Genomic DNA, 15,889 nt, shown 5'->3' on the forward strand with positions numbered 1-15,889 from the left:
CCCATTTCTCTTTTAGTGGAGTTGTTAATTAAGCCATTCAATTGTCTATATTTAAAATTAGAGAAAATGTTTTTTTTCTATATCAGTTTTAGTGTCTATAATTAAAATTTTAATATATCTAAAGGTATTTTAATTAATAGATAAAACATGGGTTTGTTGACATTTTTTAATTTATGCACAATCGTTAAAAAAATTACCCCCACAAGAAATTGTTTGATTGGAAGCGACCATCAATTTCAAATAATAGTTTTCGTATTCTTTTTAAACTTCTTTCGTATCAACTTAATTGTTGTTCGTGTACATTTCTATTCAAGATTAATAGAACCTGAAAAACAATATTCTATTAGGCAGCCATGTTAGTTTTTTTTTTCCAATTGAGCAAACTGTTTTATCTATGACTGGTCTCCAAATGGCAACGAAGTTGTAATGGTAACCGAGAGGGAGGCCCAGGTAGGTCGTGACGAAATGATCGAGGCTGTAGTTTTATTGAGACTGCCAAATCTTGAACCCCAGAATTCTGCACATCAGCTCGAAAATCCTCAAGATGAGTTTAGTATTACACACGTATTCTTCCTTTGCCTCAACAAAAATAATTAGATCATCCGTGAATTGTAAGTGTGAAATTCCCATCCCATAATCTCCAATTAGAACGTCTTTTACCAACTCTACTGACACTACCTGGTGGATTAAGACGTTCAAAGCTTCTCCAACCAAATTGAAGAGGAGCGGGGATAGGGGAACCCCTTGTCTAAGTCCCTGCTTGAAACTGAATTTCTTTGTAATCAGCAAGGATAGAGAAGTTGTTGACACAAATTTATCCACTTTCTCCATATTTTTCTGAAACCCTTTTTTTTTTTTGCAAGATCAAATCCAAGAACATCCAGTCGACAGTATCATAAATTTTCCTGAAATCGACTTAAAAAATGATGACTTCCCTTTTCTCTGATTCAGGTCATCGATGATCTCATTAGCGATGTGAAGACAATCCACAATTTATTTCCTAGGTATGAAAGCAAACTAAGAATCTCCTATTATTTCGTGCATGCATGATGATAATCTACTCGAAAGCAGTCGGGCTACAATCTTGTATAGGCTGCCCACAAGGGATATAGGCCTGTAATCTTCGATATTCAGAAGTAGAATAACAAAGGAATGGTTGATCGACTTATCTATAACCTTACCTTTAAGAAAATCCTCAAAAAATTTAATTACTTCATCTCTAATTTCGGGACAAAATTTCTTATAGAAATTTAGATTAAAATTGTCGGCCCCACGAGTAGGGATGCACAAAGTCGGATTTAAATCCGATCTGGATCGGATAAAAACCGATCCGGTTTTTTCACCTAGCCAAAAAACCAGATTTTAAAAAAATCGGTTCGGATTCTAACCGGTTTGGAGGGCCGGATGATGTAACCGATTTCGGTTTGAAAAAAATCTGTTTTTAATCCGGTAAAAAATCCGCTCCATCCAAATAATCCTTCAAAGCTAGTTTTTAAACCCCAGACCGGATATTTTTTGGATAAAAAACCGGTTTTTAATCCGGTAAAAAATTCGGTCGTCCAATTTTTTCTCAAACCGGTTATACTATATGGTTTTAAAATATCCGATCCGATTAAAAAAAAACTGGTTTTTCCCAAATCCAGTTTCAGATATGTTTTTGCACAAAATCGGATATTCGGATTTTTTGTGCACCTCTACCCACGAGCTCGATTTCCATCAGACCTTTTAATAGCTGCACATACCTCTTCCGAAGAGAAGAGAGATTCAAGAGCAATAACAGATGCGAGATTTAGTTTCTTACGGATGCTTTCTAAACTTGACATTACGATGGTGGGCACTTCAGTGTACATCGAATGATACTTGTTCTCAAATGTGGTAGTGATGAGCTTCAGATCAGAAAGTGTGGCATTTCCCAATTGAGTAGTGTTAATGTGGTCCTCTTGTTTCGGATAGAGGCAGTTAAGTGATAAAATCTCGTGTTCTCGTCGTCTTCTTGAAATCATTTCGATCTCGACTTATGCAACCACTCTCTTTCTTTGGTTCTGTACTTTATCCATAGAGTTGCCCTCAAACTTTTCACTTCAGTTGGAATAGAAAGATTACTCCCAACAGACAGTATAGTTGATTTGGGAGAGGCAAGTTTGTCTTCTATTTTGCCTATGAAACCTGTCATATTTTCTTTTGATACTTTGATCCATTACTTCGAAGCTGTTTTAATGTTCCTTAGCACTTTAGAGATGTCTCTTCCTTAAGACTTTAACTTCCTTGACTAAACCAACATAATTTTGACCATCTGCCCAATGGTTGAACCACTTAAAAGGGGTGAGGGCTTCAGTGTTTGATGAATATTTGGATTATGATTCGATAGGCTCTTCGGTAGAGAGTTTTGAACACAGTTTCGAAAGCACGATAAATCTTCAGGTGATAATAGAAATCTATCGAGTCTACTAGCAGTGATCGAGGTACCCCAACGGCTTCATGAAAACGAGCTTTCGATTAGAGGTAAATCGATTAACCCTTTCCCTTAAATAAAATTGTTAAAATGTCTCAACGAAGAGGGAGATAAGGAGATAGAGGCTCCAATCCTCCCAGACTCTTCTTTTACAGTATTAAAATCACCTCCAATCAACACTAACATCTGTTAGGAGGCAATATTTGCTGAAATAGACTGAAAAACTCGTATCTTTCACTTATTCCATTTTGAGCGAAAACGTTGATTAGCACCGGTGGGGTTGATTCAAGTAGTAAGTCGCTTAATGTCGCTTAAGAAATGTCTCAGGTTCGAGTTTTTATCTATGCAGAAAATCCCCACAATGAAACCTTTAGACTTAAGTGCATCATGAACAAATTCGTGATTATACATAGCTTTTATGGTGTCCAGCAGGCACTTGGATCTCCATTCCATTAATATTATTAACGTTTTGACTAGTGCTTGGGGATCAGTAGTGCCTGTAACCATCACTACTACTTCCTCGTCAAAATGAGACCCCATGAGACAACCTCGCCCAGTTTCTAATACTTCTTGTGGCATTATTCCATGCCCGTCATGGTTTTCAACCCCCATCAGGACTCCATATACGACCTCTCATCCCTTAGCGACGGCAACCAACTATTAGGTCTGCTATCAAGTGTCGTAATCTTTTATTTTATACTATTATTTGATTAGCCCATACACCAATATAACTTGTGATGTTTCTATATTAATGAATAATCTAATGTGCATACATTATAGCAATGAAAAGCTAACAACAACACAAATATTTAAACTACAATTCTTGTATCGAGGGATACTAGATTTAAGTAGTTATATGGTATGTTGTCAATAACTCAAAAATATAATAAATTGATATTATCTTATAACCATCATAGACTATTTAAAAAAATTCTATATTATTTATGAGTTTATATTATTATATATTATAATTCACTTTATTCAATTACTTTTTGAATATTTAACATATATTTAAGTTTTTAGAAGGGATTCACTTAATCTGCTTTACATATTTTAGAACTTTCATAAAATTATCATTTCAAATCATAATAGTAAATATATCATATTGATTCGAATATTTATATACATTATAAATATAATAATATTAATAAATGCGGCGCTTCAATTATTAAAATTTTATTTTAATATAAATATCCAATGCGTTGCGTAACGAAATTAATTGTATGTATATGCATATAACCCATGTGAATTTAAACATTTTTATGTTTTAGCCCATATTTAATCTAACTGCTGCCGCTTAAAAGTCTATTTCCAAGGATTCGGTTAGCAATTTCAAGTCAAATCAACACCTAATCTTGCAAGTAGCATTGGTATGTAGAGAATATCCTTCATTTCCATGGATTGAATAAAATATCGATTGTCCAAAATTAGATGCGATGTTTAAACACACGTTAAGTATGCAATTAAGTACATGATTATGACGTTTCACCTCATGATTTCAAATCCCACGTAGCATTTTCTGTAGAATTGGAAGTGATTATTAATAATTTTAAACAATTAAGAAAGCATAGAAATAAATCTATTCATAGAGGACGACTCGTACCAATAAAGATTACGATCTCTCAAGATGTAGAAAGAAGAACAAGACGTGACTTTATAAATATATATACTCCATATTTCTACAAAAATAATGTATATAAGTATGTATATAGTTATCGAGATCTTAATTGTCTTTATTTAATCATTAAAAACTTTCTCGTTGAACGTTTTATTCGATTAATATTATAACTAAAGATTTGAGATCTTTATTCTAATACCATCAAACAAAAATTAATTACGAAAATAACATTAATATATATAAACATTTAAGAAGTCTCATATCTACAAAATATGGAATTCGAGAAGTCTTACAAATATTACGGGTTCCTCAAATCTCACTGGGGATATACATAAAATTTTATGTTAGCGGTATGAACTTGAATTTATTAAATTCCAAAGGTGAAAATAGATTTTTTTAATAGAATATATATATATAGTAATTTTAAATTTCAAGGGGCGATTGTTCCCACTCGTCTCAATTCTATGTTGTTTAGATATGTAATTTTTCAAATGTTTAAATATAATATTTTTAAACATCTATTTATTAAGTCACTAAAGATAAAATTAATACATATAAGTTACCGTTATTATTCGCCTCATGCAATTATATATGATAGTGTCGATCTTAAAAATAACTTTAAACTGATGTTATTTTCAGTATTAATTTTCTGATAAGTAATATTTGAATAAAAAACCCCGAAGATTTGAGATTAATTATTTTTTTAAGATGAAAAATAGCAAACTCATATTATAAAGCCAGTGAAATAAATCCATATGTTAGAAACCCGAATACCCGATACATGAATCCGGATCTAATTACTTTCTCTCGTGAAGCTAAAGTGGACTCCAGCCTGGAGAAAGCAGAGACTGTGTGGAGATGTACGGAAATGCCGATGAGCTCACCGAGGAACACGCTTTACAAAGCATTCTAAAAGATCCATGCTAAATTGCGCTGGCTGCCACCGGTGGCACAGCTGCAGCGGGGGAACGCCGTACCCGGTACCTCCCTCAAACCCACAGGTGCACCCTCTACGTGGACGTATCGAGTACACTGCAATCCACGTGGAAATAATCTATTGGTGGGAGTGGGGCCTCTCTCTTGACGGGAGAAGCACTAGGTTTTGCTGCTTCTGCTTTGCCTTTTTATACCATCTTGGGTTTCGTGTAATTTATATCTTACATGTTTTTTTGTGGACCAGTGGAAATATCTTACATGTTAAATGTGCGACAAAAGGACAGAGAATAATTAATGTTTCGGTATTGTCAAAAAAAAAAAATTCCAAACTTATTTAATGTGCATCTAGTAAATATCAAATAATATATTTGTTAGATTTTCACTTTCACTTTTATTTGTGGCCACACATTTATTAGAATTTATGTGGCATCAACAAAATAAAAGGAATTTCTTATCTTCTTCTATTTCAAAATATAAAATAAAAAAATCAACAAAATATCGCAAGCCCTGAAGTTTGCTTGATGCTCGGCAAGCTTTGGCGATGGTTTCTTTACTATCTGGTTCAGTTTGATCTTCCTCTTGTAGTAAGTATTATTATATGTCCTCTTTTCCTCCAACTCTAGAAAATTTTTAGTGAGACATATGATAATAGCCTCCAACATATGATACATTCATACTCTTTTTTCAACAAAAAAAATTATAAAAATCATATAACTATTAAATATAAAAAATAGTAAATTACATCGTTCTTAATTGAATTTTATTTCTTTCACTCAACTTTTAATTATTATTTTTTATTTTACTTACTGAACTTTACAACTGGATGACATGACATCTTTTATTAACATATAATGATGATATATATTTTTATTAATATTTAATTATGACATTAAATATTTAAAATAAAATAAAAAATCTTAAATTTTATTCCTAAAGCTTAATCCCAAATTACCACCCCACCGTCACCTTCAAACTCCCACAGTCTTATTGTTTATCTACCATGAAAACCAGAGTAAGCATCTTAAAAGCAAAGGGGGGAAAAAGGAATTTAGTAACATGGAGGAAGGGGAAAACTTAGAAGCAACGAAAATGAAGAGAAATTAGAAGCGAAGGAGTTTTTGGAAATCAAAGAAGGGGAGAGAACACAAAAGATTTTAAATGCTTATAAGTTGACCTCAAATTTAAGAAAATTCGAAGAGTCAAAAAGGAAATAAAAAGATTTAACACTAATTCGTGAAATTTAAGAGTTTTGTTAAATGGACACTAATTCGAACGGTGGTCGACACGATGGTCTACTGCAACGAACGGTAATAAGAGTTCTACCATGTTAAGAGAAAATAAAATATATAAAAAAAAGGCAAAGAGAATAAAGGAAGGAAAATGAAGCAAAGGATGGAATTTTTGGATTTTATATAGATGTAAAAACGACATTGTTTTAGTATAAATTTAGATTTTTAAAAATGATATCGTTTTGATGTCGTGTGTGATGTCATAACGTCTTTAATTATTTAACAATAGGTGACCAAAACAAAAAAAATAATTTCAAAGTTCAATAAATAAAATTAAAAATTAAAAAATTAAGTGAATAAAATTAAAAAGTAATATTTAATGAAAAACGATATAATTAACATTTAAAAATATCAAAAAAAATTAGGTGGGCTCGGATCCTATGAAGGAATTAGAGGTGGGTATATGGGCTAAGGCCCGTGGGCTACCCGTTTAACCCGCGGCCCGTGCGGGTTTTGGACATCAAAAACTGAAGTTCGTTTAAATTACGGGCTTTTTAGTCCGGACTGTTAAACTCGAGGGTAGCCCGCTTAATTTAAAATTTATAATAGAAAATAAACTTAAAGAATTTTATAGAAAAAGAAAATAAATTATCTATAAATATAATGTTACTTATAACCATTATAGTTCTTAAATTTATTAAGGCATTTGTCATAATTCTATCGTTACTTGATATTCTTTTTTCATTTACAATGTATCAAATTATTTTTCATTTTAAAAAATAAAAGTTAAAAGATTTATATAGTATTTTAGTCTTATAAAATTTACATCATTATCACTTTGATATTTAAAGATTCTTTTATTTAATTTTGACATTTTTTTTTTCATTAAATATGTTATCCATTTCGTTCTTTAATTATAAAATGTCATGTGATATTCTAATAATATATCATATGAAACATAATATTTGGATTAAAAATAAGAAAAAAATTAAAAGAAAAAATTAAAAACATACTTTTCAACTTTTAAAGGCTTTTACAAAAGAAAAATTATTAGATTTGTATAATGTTTGACTTTGTTGAATTTTTCTGTTTGAATTTATGCTTGTAGATACTTCTGTGTCTTCATATTATAGCCTTGAATAATGGTGTTTTATAAAAGTATAATGTGATTATTATTTTATTTGTTTTTCAATTTAGTGATATAAGTGAATATTATTATTTTTTCATTTGAGTTTAAGTAATTATATCGTTATATATATATATATATTAATGATTAAAAAATTTAAAAAATATTATTTTATAATCATTTCCGGCTATTTAAAATAAAATTTAAATATTATTTATTATTTTGACGGTGCTACATTTCTTTTCAAGTTATTGTATCATTTTTAAAGGTGTAGCAAGTTAAACGGACGAGCCACGGACCTTAAAATTTAAAACCATTTATAATTGCGAACTTTTTAAACCATTCCATTTAAGTCCGCACCATCAAAACCCGCATACTAAACGAGCGGGTAGCCGTATTTTCACCTCTAGAAGGAACATCCGAACATTAGGCTTTAGCTTTGCAAAAATAAAATATATAAAACTGCGATATAGTAAAACGAAATGACCTGCTGAAAAGGAGCGAGTGTCGTGTACAACAATCCCAGTGTACAAAATGGAGTTCGGGATACAATCGTCATTCTAGTTGAAGAGGTGCTTTCCTAAGTGTGTAAATAAGTCAATTATATATTTATTTATATTCGTTTATTTATTATATTTATATTTATTTATTTAATTTAATAAATAAATAATTTATGAATAATTTATCGAATATTTTATTCATTTATACCTTTAACCTTTCCTTCTTCTACTCATCAACAACTAATCTTACCTACTATAAATATTTTTAAAGTAAATTATATATTTAATTATATTTTGATTACCTATTTTCTAAAATTCTATTTATTTTAATCTTATTTCGATCATTTAATGTTAAAAATAAAAATAATTATTATAATTATCATCCAACTATTTTCAGAAATCTCGTTTAATCACTTGCTTATTCATGTGATTTCATTTGATCGTTTAACTACCATTTTTAATTTTATAATATAGCCTCAAAATAATACAAATATGTTTGATCTTGGATTTCTTTCCATGGTATGACGAAAACGCAAAGCTAAGTTAAAAAAAATAAAAAATCTCTCTGTTCCTCTGCCTCCTCTCTCTCTCTCTCTATTGAGCTATCCCATTAGCTCCTCTCATTGAGAAAAGAGGGGGAAAAAGTTAAGGGAGTGAGAGGGTTCAGACGGTGGCACCGGGCCCTCTTTCTTATTCATCGCTCCGGTTATTTCCCAGCGATTCTTTATTTGCTAATATATGTATTTCCTAACGAAGGTCGCTTCGTTCCCACGGCAATTCCCATTTTGACACGGACCCCAAGAAAAGCTTCTTTATATATATACTGTTTGCCATTTGGGAACTCTCGTGGAACTGAAAGGAACCCAATCGTGCTTCCGATCATCCCCTCTTTATATTCTTAGCAGATTGGTTCGGTTTCGAATCTGGAAAAGGTATTGAAGGAGAGGGATTTGTTGTATTAAGATGCTTTGGGTTATACGATTCTCTGGGTTCTTTTCAGCTGCACTGGTGATGATTGTTCTATCTCCTTCCCTCCAGTCGTTTCCTCCAGCTGAAGCTATTAGATCCTCTCGCCTCGACAGTTACCTCCGGTTACCTTCATTTCTGGTCTATACATCACCGGACAATCGGTTCACTTTCCGAAAGGATTTCCAATTTCGCAATGCCGACGAATGTGGCTTCGCCGACCCCAAAACCACTGGCGTCTGCGATCCTTCTTTGGTGCACGTGGCTATAACCCTCGATGTGCAGTACCTCCGTGGGTCAATCGCCGCCGTTCACTCCATTCTCCAGCATTCTTTGTGTCCGGAGAACATTTGCTTCCATTTCCTCGTCTCGGAGACCGATTTAGAAGCCCTAGTTCGGTCCACTTTCCCTCAGTTGAAGTTCAAGGTTTATTATTTCGACCCCGAGATTGTGCGGAACCTGATATCGTCTTCGGTTAGGCAAGCTCTTGAACAGCCGTTAAATTACGCTAGGAATTACTTGGCCGATCTGCTAGAGCCGTGCGTACGGAGAGTGATTTATTTGGACTCCGATCTCGTCGTCGTTGACGATATCTCTAAGCTGTGGAGTACCAATCTAGGTTCACGAACAATCGGAGCACCGGAGTATTGCCATGCCAACTTCACAAAATATTTCACAAACAGTTTCTGGTCGGACGATCGGTTTTCAGGGACTTTCAGGGGAAGGAAGCCATGCTATTTTAACACGGGAGTGATGGTGATAGATCTGGCGAAATGGAGACGGGTCGGGTTCACTAAGCGGATCGAAAGGTGGATGGAGATCCAGAAAGGCGACCGGATCTACGAGCTGGGTTCCTTGCCGCCGTTCTTGCTGGTCTTTGCCGGCCGCGTGGCACCCATTGGGCACAGATGGAACCAGCACGGTTTGGGTGGGGACAACGTGAGGGGAAGTTGTCGAGACTTGCATCCCGGTCCCGTTAGCCTCTTGCATTGGTCCGGTAGCGGTAAGCCATGGCTAAGACTGGATTCCAAAAAGCCGTGTCCGCTCGACGCATTATGGGCACCCTATGACTTGTACGGTCACCCACATTGAAGACCAAGCCGAGTTTAGCCGCCGGTAAATTTCCCACTTTTCAATTTTGTCATTTCATCTAACATTATTAACTCATTTATCACTCAGTTTTGTATTCTGTTTTTTTATTGCTTCCGGATTTTATTAAAACCAAAGGAGCATTGCTCATGGAGTTTTGCGTTAGATTTGGTCCTGTAGTTTTAGAGTTTTAGTTGCTTTCTAGGTTCTCAAGCTGAAACCAAAGTTTATCCTTTCCGTGAAGTAGTGCACTCGTCAATAGTCTTTTAACACGGACTCTGCACCGCTCCATCAAAGCATCTTTTTCCCCCATTGAATTGGATCAAAATATGATTGAAAGAGAAGTAAATTCGGAAATAAAATCAACCGAATTTGATGTTGTTGTAGGTGAAGTTGCAATGAAGAAGACAATGGACATGTGATGGAGTGGAAAAAGAAGGGCATTTGATTAACTCAATATCCACCCATTGAAACAGGGGTGGAGAACAAATTATAGGGCATTGGAATGATGGTTTTGGATAAGCCAACCTGTTGCTTGCTTGCTTCGTTGGTTGATGGATTTTCATTTTTGGTGGAAGGCTTGTGAGCTACCAACCTCTGGGCTCTGCCCCAGAATGTTCCTTTGCTCACTTTGGTGGCAATCACGTATTCTCCTCCCCTTTCGTCGGATTTTGTGTTTTTTTCCTGGTAATTTTCATTATTTTTAAGATCTCCGAATAAAGAGATACATACGACAGTATTTGTTTTATCCAGCAAATAAATTATTATAATTAAGGGATCCATATGTCGTTGTAGCGTAGGAAATGTCCGAAGTTTCTTTTGCCCTGCCCTTCACACGTGGCCAGCTGGTTTCGATCTTTGTAGAATAAACCCTTGCTTACATTACAGCCCTACGATTTTCATCCTATCCTATCGTCTTCTTCAATCTTAATTTTAACTATGATTTAATTAATTAATCTGAAATGGACGTAGCAGCAGATGCTGCGGACCCGCATAGTTTTCCCCTGACGCGACAGCTTTATTCTAATTATTACCTAATCCCGTTGGTTTTAATCATTATGTGAGGTTTTGTGATTCTAGGAGAGGCCGAGAAGGTGTTTGTGGCCGCCGGGGAAAGCTGTTATTTTTATTATGCATGCTTGTAAAAAAAAGACCTGGATGATTCTAGAATATTCAGGGATGGATAAGGGGCCGATTGCAACCGTCGTTTCTTTTGAAAGCTTTATATTTTTATCTCTTATAATTATTTTTAAAAAAATTTATAAGTTAGTCCCGTACTGTAGTACCTTGTATTCGTTTTTGGATAAGCTCTTTCTTAGAGTAGGTCATTCATGTAGGTAAAATGGAAATTTGCTTGGTGGCAAATCGTGTGATGCAGATTTTTTTTGGGGTGGGGGGGGGGGGTTGGGGACTAAACTGGCACCCTGTTCATAAATGTGATCTTTAGCATTCCATGAAAGAATACATCATACAAGGGCATCCTTAGAATGGAATAACTGAAGCCGGACCCAGAAAGCCACCGACATTGATTGGTCCCCTGAAGTTTTAAACTTTGCTGGGTTAAGTGCGTGAAAAATCTGATTTTTTCCAGTAAAAGAAAGCTCCAACTTCATAAAAGAGGACATTATGCCAAGCAACTTAAGGCTTTTAAAATAATGTACAGTTAAGATAGTATCAAGTTTCGGTGGTACGTAAAAGAGGACAGAATAAACTGGGTTCTATTCTTCGGACAGAGAGTCAAAAGCATAGAGACATGTTTGGTTTCAGGTTCTAAAACCATTGATAAGTCGACCGTAGCATGTAAGGGGAAAAGGCCACGAAAAGAGAATTAAAAAAAAGGTAGATGTAAAATGAGTGTTGAAGGCCCTGAGAACCTTTACAGCTAGAAATAGCTAATGAATTTAAAGAAGGGGACCATCAACAATCATTGGTCCACCACCTTCTTCCTCTGCTGCAAAACAATTACAAGCTTCCCCACCTAATCTGGAATCAAATTCTAATAAATGGTGTTTGACTTAGAAGCAAAGGTAAATTTCAAAGCAGCCTTAGAATTTATTGAATCTGTACTGCCGTAGATGTCTAAACAGGATAAAGCTAAGCTATGAGCTCCACCCGTGTGGGGATAATACGCCTTGCGTTATTATTTGTGTCATGGACTCAATGCACCATAAAGTATTCCTTGTGAAATGGAGAGAAAAACATGCGATTTGGAAATTTGTACAAGAGAATGGATCCGACATTCATGCGGAATCCGGTCGGCCAAGCCATGGGAGTTCCTGAGCTCAGTGGAGCCTTTGAAAAGCATTGGTAATTCAATAAAACAGAATATAAGACAGTGGGTGCGCAACCATACAATAGAAAGAAAGCTTTTAGTAAGATAAATCAGAATAAGTGCCGATCGAGCTTTATCATTAATGATTAAACAATGGTGTGGGGCTTCACAAAAGACCAAAAAGAAAAAAAATCTTTGGAGGGACTAAGGATGGCTTTTCTGTTTTATCTTCTTATACCTCATGACAACAGAACTGCTGAAGCTTCGGAGTGGGCTGATATAAAACAACGGACAGTTTCGAATCCATTGCGTGTGGAGATAACTGTGGAGTTGGCATAAACTGGCACATATTATCCGATTTCAAAAATGGCTGGAGTGCAAGGATCACAATTTTTAACTGGGGTGAATCAAGCTTTGAAGATCGGTTCAAAGCTGTTCAATAGGATAACTCTGTATCAGGCTTCGAACACTTGCTAATCTATTGCTAATGCAGTACTAATAAGCTTTTGAATTGCTTGCCTTTAACTGCTCCAAATTCCTTTTTTCAATTGCTCTCTGTCGCTCAATACCTGTTTAGCCTTTGGTTACCCTTGAACTTTAGCAATGAACTTTTGGTGCACATGGTATATAGAACTGTTTTACAGTATAACTAATGTTTTTAAGTTGCACAAGAATTCACTCCATATATTCATTTATTCATCCATTTGTTTGCCATATAAGAACGAGAAGATGTGTACTATGCCAAATTGCCAGTTGCCAAGCAGTGTTCCACAATACCAAAAGAAAATAGAAATTGCTGCAACAAGAACAAATCATGATGTCCAGAGCTTCCAAAAGTCAATAAGAAAATCGAATTGGAAAAGTCTATCAATTCCTATGCTAAACTAGCTTCTTGTTAAGCTGAAGAAACAACAAAATGCACATTTGAAAGAAAAAAAAATTAATCTAACTTTGCGTCAAACAGAAGTAATTAGAACTGCATGGGAGGTATCCGCCCATGTTAGATTGAAGTCCAACAAGTGCAACCCCCTCTTGCTGGAAATAACATATAGTCAAAAAACTTTGAATCTCGTAAAAATGAAACTAATAGTCATACATTAGTGACTAATATTTTAAGCTAACCTATTCAAAGGTGCATGAAAGAAGTTGACATACCAAAAACGATGGATCATAGATCATTCCGTCAGCAGCAGAAAATGGGTTCGAAAGCTGCGTGACGCTTCCTGCAGTACTGTGCAGATTTTCTTCCTTTGAGATGACAACACCATCACCAGGAGGAAAATCATTCTGGTATAACAAGTTTAACTGATAGGGATCATACAAGGAGGCATTGGTTTGGAGATCGTGACTTGAGTGGGAAGCAATATTCGAACCGAAAACATTGCTCCCTCTATCAACATGACTTGGAACTGTTTCCTTTTTAATCTTTTTATTTTGTAATTTTGAGAGTGCTGAATATTAATCTTTGAGTTTAGAAGAATGGAAATGTTTAGACTGAAATTTAAATATGTTTTTTTTTTCTTTTCTCAATGAATTCGAAAACTCATTTGATCACTTCTATGGACTGAGTTGACTAGATTGACCATCACATTGGAGAACCATTGGTACCTTTGACCGGCGCTTGAACTAATAAGAGCCAAAACTCATTTGAAGCATCTTCTTAGAAGCCGGATTAACTGCTGCTCCTAAACCCGTTGCCGAAATTTTAGCTGCTCTTTCTGGGTTTGCTTTTTTCTTCTTGTTCTCCTTGTTGGAGGCTCCTTTGGTGCCACTGATTGTCCCAATCCCTTCTTCATGCTTCCCATGAAAGTAGATGAAGCCTCTGCTTCTGTCTTTGCCTGTGGCCTTTGCTCTACTTCTTCTTCTTCTTCTTCATGTTTTTGTTGTTGCTCCTCGGTAGTTTTTAGTTTTTTTTAGTGCCTCTCAGTAACTTCAGGTGCTTCCTCTTCTTTAATTTCTCCACTTTCAGTCCTCTCGATAATCTTTCGTGGTCTACCTCTCTTTCTAGGAGTCTGAGGCTGAGATTGTTGTTGGTGTGCTTCTTCTCCTGCTGATGAAACCTCGGCCGTTGCCACTTAAAGTTGCTTGGTTTTTTAGGCTTCTTACCCATCAATCTTTCTTTATCAATAAGCAACCTCAAAATAAAACATCAAAATCAAATCTTCAATGACTTTTGTTTTACTATCCTTTTTAATGTCTGAAGCTTCTGTTTATTGATTCCAAAATAATTCATTCAAAATATGGCCCTGCATATGTGCTTTTTTATACAACACCCTAAAGCAACTGGACCAATAAGTTTGACCAATATCAAGTTCTGGAAACCCCACTAATACATTCTCCTCCCTTTTCGTTTATTTTCCTCTAATTCTATCTTATTCTATTTACTATGTAACCTACAAACAAATACCAATAGCAACAATAATTGCTTCTATTTGCGGAGAATAAACAAATCCCAGAAATCAATTACAATTACTTTTCTTTATAGGTCAACCTCATCCATCCATCCATCCATATGTATGTGTATTTATATAAGGGTAAACTACACCTATGTAAAAGAAAAAAGATTAAGAGACTTGTTGTACGGTAAAGAAGAAGCTCCTGCTATGAACTGAGAAGCCTGGAGAGCTTTCGATCTAAGTAGCTCTTGGTACTGCTCCAACTCACTGAGCTTACTCGGAGAACCAACGAGTGCAGCTCCATCATCGGCAGAATCTCCATTAGGGGTCGGAATAGACCAGGCTTTAAAAGGCTTAAGTCTGACCTACGATAATTTTTTTAGGCTTGAGTCTGGCCTATAGCCTATCAAATGCTTTTATTTTTGGCTCGATCTGATCTTTTTAAAAGTCTGACCTGACCTGATAGCTTTTTAAAAGGCTGCTTTACATTAAACCTTTAATATTCATTTAATAGTTGTTTTTACAAAAACAAAAAATAGCACACCTTCTATAATAGGCTAAACAAGCCCTTAATATATAATTTGGCTTAATTTTAAATCTAACGTTAATTTAGATGGACACATATATATTGGTACCCAAAAAATAATATAAGTATTGTAAACATCAATTTTTGTCCCCCATACCTGTCTGCGCAGTACCCAAGATCAGCACCATACCTTGCTGTTCCCGACGCCTACACTAGCACACCATCAAATGCGGTCGCCGCCTATATTGTGTCCATGCTCCACTTTTGTTGTTATTTCTCTTTGTTTGTAATGAATATATAACTAAAAAATAATGAAGCAATGGTAGGGGCCCGCTCGTGAAAGATAATTAGAGGGGGAGAGATTGAAGAGAGAAATAAATCGGGGGTGGGGTTTAGTTTAATTTTAGGGTTATATATTAGATTTAGGGTTAATTATCTTATAGACCCTATAGTTTAGCCAAATATTTATAGTTTAGTCATTAATTTTAGAATAAAGTCCCTATTAAGTCATTCTAACTTAGACGCATTTTACAAAGTAGACATCGTTATGACAAGTATATATACATATATATATAGGTCGACCTATTAGGCTTATAAGGTTTTTTAATAAGCCTAAGTCTAGTCTATTTAATTTAATAGGCTTTTAAAAAAGCCCGAACCTAGCTTTTTTATTATATAGGTCAGGCCAGACCAAACTTTATGTAGGCCAGGTCGTAAGCCTCTATAGGCCGGCCTGGCCTATTTCGACCCCTAATCTCCATGAAGAAACCTACAACTAG

The 15,889-nt window shown here is 35.0% G+C and overlaps 1 protein-coding gene across 2 annotated transcripts; it reads left to right on the plus strand.

Moving 5' to 3' along the window:
• The first annotated feature begins 8,392 nt into the window (after positions 1 to 8,392).
• LOC120206215 (probable galacturonosyltransferase-like 7) lies at positions 8,393 to 10,698 on the plus strand. Of its 2 annotated transcripts, none has more exons than XM_039205930.1 (2): positions 8,393 to 9,943; positions 10,304 to 10,698. In XM_039205930.1, exon 1 carries the CDS (start codon positions 8,825 to 8,827, stop codon positions 9,917 to 9,919), a length of 1,095 nt encoding a protein of 364 aa, XP_039061861.1. In that variant the 5' UTR covers positions 8,393 to 8,824; the 3' UTR covers positions 9,920 to 9,943; positions 10,304 to 10,698. The 2 variants fall into 2 exon arrangements, with proteins under 2 accessions (XP_039061861.1, XP_039061862.1); XM_039205931.1 differs by having other exon boundaries at positions 8,393 to 9,935; positions 10,295 to 10,698.
• Positions 10,699 to 15,889: the final 5,191 nt, after the last annotated feature.

Source organism: Hibiscus syriacus, unplaced genomic scaffold, assembly GCF_006381635.1.
Source record: "Hibiscus syriacus cultivar Baekdansim isolate YM2019G1 unplaced genomic scaffold, ASM638163v2 tig00013386_pilon, whole genome shotgun sequence".
NCBI classification, from domain to species: Eukaryota; Viridiplantae; Streptophyta; class Magnoliopsida; order Malvales; family Malvaceae; genus Hibiscus; species Hibiscus syriacus.

Excerpts from the sequence above, each read along its gene's own strand:
- LOC120206215 (XM_039205930.1), top strand. The coding sequence starts at position 8,825 with ATGCTTTGGGTTATACGATTCTCTGGGTTCTTTTCAGCTGCACTGGTG.